The 6257-nt window shown below is 38.8% G+C and overlaps 1 protein-coding gene across 1 annotated transcript; it reads left to right on the forward strand.

Moving 5' to 3' along the window:
* The first annotated feature begins 2577 nt into the window (after nt 1–2577).
* Nucleotides 2578–5590, forward strand: LOC111897542 (GTP-binding protein OBGC, chloroplastic). The gene is made up of 7 exons (XM_023893490.2): nt 2578–3623; nt 3710–3983; nt 4086–4374; nt 4517–4676; nt 4839–4947; nt 5073–5221; nt 5350–5590. The coding sequence occupies exons 1-6, from the start codon at nt 2593–2595 to the stop codon at nt 5160–5162; spliced, it is 1953 nt and encodes a 650-aa protein (XP_023749258.1). The 5' UTR covers nt 2578–2592; the 3' UTR covers nt 5163–5221; nt 5350–5590.
* Nucleotides 5591–6257: the final 667 nt, after the last annotated feature.

The following is a 6257-nucleotide window of genomic DNA, read 5'->3' on the forward strand; positions in this document are numbered from 1 at the left end:
TTATTTAATCATCAAATGTTAATTACATTTATCTATTACATGTTTCTAATACTATCTATCTAATCTATGCTAATATCATCCTTCAGTCCAATACTCCTAGCATGCTGCAAGTGCTTAACCCTACTCAGTCCCTTCGTAAACGGATCTGCCGGGTTATCTTCTGATGATATCCTTTTCACTACGAGTTGTCCTTCTTCTACACGATGTCTAATAAAATGATATTTTCTGTCGATATGTCGTGATCTACCATGATCCCTTGGTTCCTTGGTCAAGGCAACCGCTCCTTCATTATCACAGAAAATCTCCATGGGCTCCTTTATGGCAGGTACAACTCCAAGATCACCGATGAAGTTCTTCAGCCATATTGCCTCCTTCGACGCTTCGCTCGCTGCAATGTACTCTGATTCACACGTTGAATCAGCTACGGTTTCCTGCTTGGTACTTTTCCATGTCACTGCTCCTCTATTCAAGGTAAAGACCCAGCCCGACTGCAAACGGTAGTTGTCCCTGTCGGTCTGAAAGCTGGCGTCACTATACCCTCGCACCTTCCAGTCATCACTCCCTCCAAGGACTAAGAACCATTCCTTCATCCTCTGAAGGTACTTAAGGATATTCTTCACCACAATCCAATGGGCTCTGCCAGGATTCCCTTGATATCTGCTAACCATGCTCAAAGCAAAGGCTACACCAGGGCGAGTACAAGTCATAGCGTACATGATTGAGCCAACTGCGGAAACGTATGGTACTCGGCTCATTTATGCTATTTCAACACTTAACGCATCAAAACCATAGATCTGTCCTCCTAGGTCCATTTATATGTAAAGCTACAAAGTTGATGTCCATGCATGGCGCATTTGGCTCAAAAAGCCACAAAAAGAGGTCTACAAGATGCATGGGTCTCCCATGGCCATAAAGTTGGCACCTTTATGCTATGGAAACCCTCAATGGTTCCAGATTTGAAGCACAAACCCACTTCTACACCCAATCCTAAATATAACTCCACTAAGACTTCGAAAAATGTAGAAAATAGCCCAAAATCAAGATCTAAACAATGAGTAGCCAAGGTTTCAGCTTTATACCTCAAATAAGCTGGAAATGTGCCCAAAACTCTGGATCACTCACAAGCTTCCTTCTCCTCCTCAAACTTCAACCACACAAAAATGGCACCACCAAGCTCAAGAACACTCAATAAATGGCAAGGGTTTCAAGTTAGGGTTTTCTTTGGGTTGGGAGGGACGATAAGGGCTGGGTTGGGGTGTTATAAGGTGTTTAAATAGGGTGCAAACCCAAATATTAGGGTTTCATCCAGACAGTCCTACTCGTCGAGTCGGTCTCCTGACTTGTCGAGTAGGTCACTTAACCCCCCGATTAAAAGTCGAGTCTACTCGACGAGTTGGGCCTCCAACTCGCCGAGTCCCAGAGTAAATTACAAAAATTACTTGAATTTAAATACGTACCAGGAATCGGGTGTTACAATTTTGGAATGTCATTCACAAAAAGATAGTTCATTGGTTGTCTGCATTTGATGTTGTAGTCTATCTGATATTATTTATTAAGCACTTCAGCCTCGAAATGGTAAACAACCAAATTTTGAAGGTATAATCCATTTTCATATGTTTTTGTAATATATGATTGTAATTTACTAATTAAATTATTGTTTTGTCAGTAGGTATGTGATTTTTTAAAGTTAATTTGTTACTTTCTTTCACATTGTCTAATTTTTTATTAACGAAATCTAAATCATTATCGATGCACACACGTGTGGTTTCATCAACAAATGTATCACTCATAAACAAAGACGGGTGGTTTCCTCAACAAATGTATAATTCTTAAGGCTTTGGGGTATCGTCACAAGTGGTTTCTGAGTGAATGAAGAGGAGGCCATGACATTATTTAACCATTTCACAACCAATCCACTGAGCTATAAATGGTGTTTACTAGTAACTAGACAGTAAAAATGCAAACATAAGAGAGAAAATGTGAGGGAAAGAAGAGGAAACCAATCAAATTGATCGTCTTACTCCGTCTTTAGAGCCATTTCAAGCCACTCTACAACCAAATCACCGGTCCATGAGGCGGTGTTCACGTGTCCTTTGGACTGTCACGTCGAAAATCATGTGTCTCTTTGCCCACCATTCCGATAGCCTAAACAAAGACAATACAAAATCATTAGAAAAATATCAAACTTATTTGAAAAATCTAAATTATCACATAAACTTACTCGAGTTTCATCCATGAAGGTATGAAGGGGCACCAATTTTTATCGAAGAACGATTTTTTTAAGGCTTTTACGGTTTATGGGGTACCAATTCGGTACAAGAATATGTTGGGGCCGATTTATTTATTTATTTTTGAAGATTTTGTATAATAATTTGTGTTAAGGTATAGTATTAATTTCCGGTTTGGGTTCGGTATCTTCGGGAAAGAAAAACTCAGCAAACTAACTGGGTACTACCGAATAACGGGGTACCAAGGCAAGTACCGGTTCGGATTTGGGTCTAAATACCGGTTCGGGTTATGTATTTGATCCGCTTTCGAAATGAAGTGTCTGACTTGTTCCGGTTGTGCTGAAGTCTGAATGCTAGTGCTTTTATGCTCAAAACATCGATTGAGACCCAGAAAATGGCGTCTGTCTCTTCCTTATCCTTATGCTTCCTTTCTGCTCATGCCCAAGCTCGCTCCAACAAACCTCGTAAACAGCTTGCCCCCAAAAAACCTAATCCCGAAAAGTTCAACAGCATTACTACCCCTCGTCCACAGTCTATTTTCTCCCTCTCAGGCGGCCAAGCCACCACCTACACTCGCCTACCTCCCAGAGACGATGACTTCTCCGATTCCTTTGCAGAGATCAAACTGTCCGATTTGGCAGCATCGATGCAAAAACAAAAGAAGCCTTCCTCCGGTAGTAAAGATAAGACAGAGGATAATGCAGAAATAGTTAGCGATGAAGAGGATTCAGGGTTTGATTATGGGAAATTTGAGTTATATGAGGTAAGTTCCGATGATGAAATTGACGGAGACGAGTTTGAGGAAGACGAATTAATATTTGAAAACAAAGGGGAAGATGAATCAGGATTTGAATACAAAGGGGAAGAAGACGAAGGAGAAGGTGAAGGAGAAGAAGAAGATGAGAGAGAGAAGGAGAAAGGAGTGCCTGCAGTGATGAGATGTTTCGACAGGGCGAAAATCTACGTAAGGTCAGGAGACGGAGGTAACGGCGTGGTGGCGTTCCGCCGTGAGAAATTCGTGCCTTTCGGTGGGCCATCCGGTGGTGACGGCGGACGAGGAGGCAACGTCTACATGGAAGTCGTTAGCTCTATGAATTCTCTGTTACCCTTTAGGAATAGCATTCATTTTAGGGCCGAAAGAGGGAGTCACGGACAGGGGAGCAAGATGAATGGAGCAAAAGGAGAAGATGTCGTTGTGAAGGTACCACCTGGAACGGTGGTCAGAGCCGCCGGAAAAGATGGAGCTCCCGGAGATTTCTTGTTAGAGCTGTTACATCCAGGGGACAGGGCTTTATTGTTGCCTGGTGGAAGAGGTGGAAGAGGAAATGCTTCCTTCAAATCAGGAGCCAATAAAGTGCCTAGAATTGCAGAAAATGGTGAAGAAGGCCCTGAAATGTAAGTTCTCCATAACTTTTGTAAATCATTCACTCAATTTCCATAACCCACAACTTTTAATCATCTGTAATGCTGTTTTTTTACAGGTGGTTGGAATTGGAGCTAAAATTGGTTGCTGATATAGGAATAGTGGGTGCTCCAAATGCAGGAAAAAGCACCTTTTTAAGTGTTATTAGTGCTGCACAACCAAACATTGCAAATTACCCCTTTACCACTCTTCTTCCTAATTTGGGTGTGGTTTCATTTGATTATGATGCTTCCATTGTTGTAGCAGATCTTCCAGGTTTACTAGAAGGGGCCCACAGAGGCTTTGGTTTAGGCCATGAGTTTCTTAGACATACCGAAAGATGTTCAGCTCTGGTATATTTAATATTTCATTTCGCATCGATCCAACATTTTTGCTAAAAGACCAAAATACCCTTACTGTGAACTAATAGTTGTGTGATGGAAATGGAGGCTTAGGTACACATTGTTGATGGGTCATCTCCACAACCAGACTATGAATTTGATGCAGTTAGACTTGAGATAGAAATGTTCAGTCCAGAACTTGCTGAAAAACCTTTTATAGTTGCATACAACAAAATGGATCTTCCGGAAGCTTTTGAAAAGTGGGAATCATTCAAAGAGAAGCTTCTTTCAATTGGTATTGAACCTTTTTGCATTAGTGCAATCAACAGAGAAGGGACTCGAGAATTGATTAATGCTGCTTATGAGCTTGTAAGACAAGGAATTGAAGATTCAAAAGATGAAAGTAAGCTGAGTTTATTAGCCACATGTTTTTCTGTTTTATATGGACTTTATAATGTTAAAACACAAAATGAAAATGAACATGTTCAAAAATAATGTTATATTTATTATTATCCAATTTACTTAGCAAGTGGTGTCTAATGCAGTTTGGAGAGATCCTGTAGAATTCAGCCACGTGGCTGAAATGGTGAAGAAGCAGCGAACTGCTCCCATTGATGAATTTGAAATTTCTCATGATAGTGCTTCAGATACATGGCGTATTGAAGGTGCAGGATTGCAGCGATTTGTTCAAATGACAAATTGGAAGTAAGTTTTTTCTCTCTCCTAAATAAAATATTAAAATAAGATCTTCAATCCCAAAAGTTCTTATAATATGTTGTTTTAGAAGGGCTACTTTCATTTCTTTCTGTTACATAGTTGTACTTTTAGTTTTATTCTTATTAAAACTTTTTACTTGTTGTATAATAGATACATGGATTCCGATAGAAGGTTCCAGCATGTTCTAGAAGCATGTCGTGTTAACAAGACTTTAATTAAACGTGGTGTGAAGGAAGGTGATACAGTCATCATTGGCGAGGTATGTTACTTTGTTCTCAAACTGATTTCCCAAAAATACCCCTCAAAAACTGAAAACAAACAAGAAGAAAAAAAAGTTTTTCTCAAATTTGGAGTAATTATGGAAATGTTGTTTGTTTATGGTAGATGGAGATGATATGGCATGATTCTCCAACAAGTTCTGGTCCAAACAGGAAGGTATCTACAGAATCTGTTAAATGGGCAGACTGGAAATGATCCACGTGTACTTCCATGTTTTTATTTTACTCAAACAAAGGTGCTGATTATTTGTAAAGGTATGTGTATATATACCATTAATTATTATTTCAAATTTATAACCTAGTGCAGTGCTTTAATCTCAAAAACATTTAGATATTTTATCTCTAAATCTTAATTTTTTTAATGCACGTATCATTATGTGCAGTGCCTGACGTCACCAATGGTCACTGACCAAAAGCAGCTGTTCCTATACACGTTAATGGTGCAAGGTTACTAATGTCTTTATCAATGAGTCATTTTAGTAGAAGTATTATGTTGTAGTTCTATCTTTAGTAAACAACTGATATATGCATAGTCATTTTGGTAATATTGTGCTTTCTATGTTTGAAGCAATATAATGCTCGATTTGACATAAGTTTTATATAAATATGTAACTAGTTTTCTCATGACCATGTCTTTGTATTTGCCTGTTAAAATTAACATTCCACACTATTCATTTACATGCAACTCACCAATAGGTGTAATATAATCAATGTTGTATGCTAATGCTATGGTTGCTTTTGTGAACCAACAGACATTTTACTATATCTCATGCGATAATATTCATCTTAATTCCACAATTGGTGATCACATTGAAGTCATCTTGATTGATCTTGCATATTGTCCCATAGATGTAGTGTATTCAAGAATCTTAATACCTTTAAAGAGTCGTACACACCACTCTTTTGGACAATATGAGAGCATTCTACTTCTCTGTCCTTGTTTTCTTAGAACATCATACGACTAATTTCTCAGGACTTACACGTGTTAGTAATACAACCAACACACTTTAAGAAGTGAGGAAATATAGGAACACATGAACTTATGTTGTATGCTTCCTTCATGTCAAATGAACCATTTATCTGGTTTGTGACTAGCATTGAGTCAATGTTTTTTTCATCGAGTCGATCACTTAAATCACGACACGGAACCCGCTCCGACTCGTCGAGTTCACCTATGGACTCGACGAGTTGACCCCTTTGAGTTAGGGTTTTCCTTTCCTTTCTTGGTCTTTCTGATTCTGGGTGTTATATTTATACATGTTTTAAATGATTTAAAATGTATATGTATTTT

Source organism: Lactuca sativa, chromosome 5 (genome assembly GCF_002870075.4).
Source record: "Lactuca sativa cultivar Salinas chromosome 5, Lsat_Salinas_v11, whole genome shotgun sequence".
NCBI lineage: Eukaryota > Viridiplantae > Streptophyta > Magnoliopsida > Asterales > Asteraceae > Lactuca > Lactuca sativa.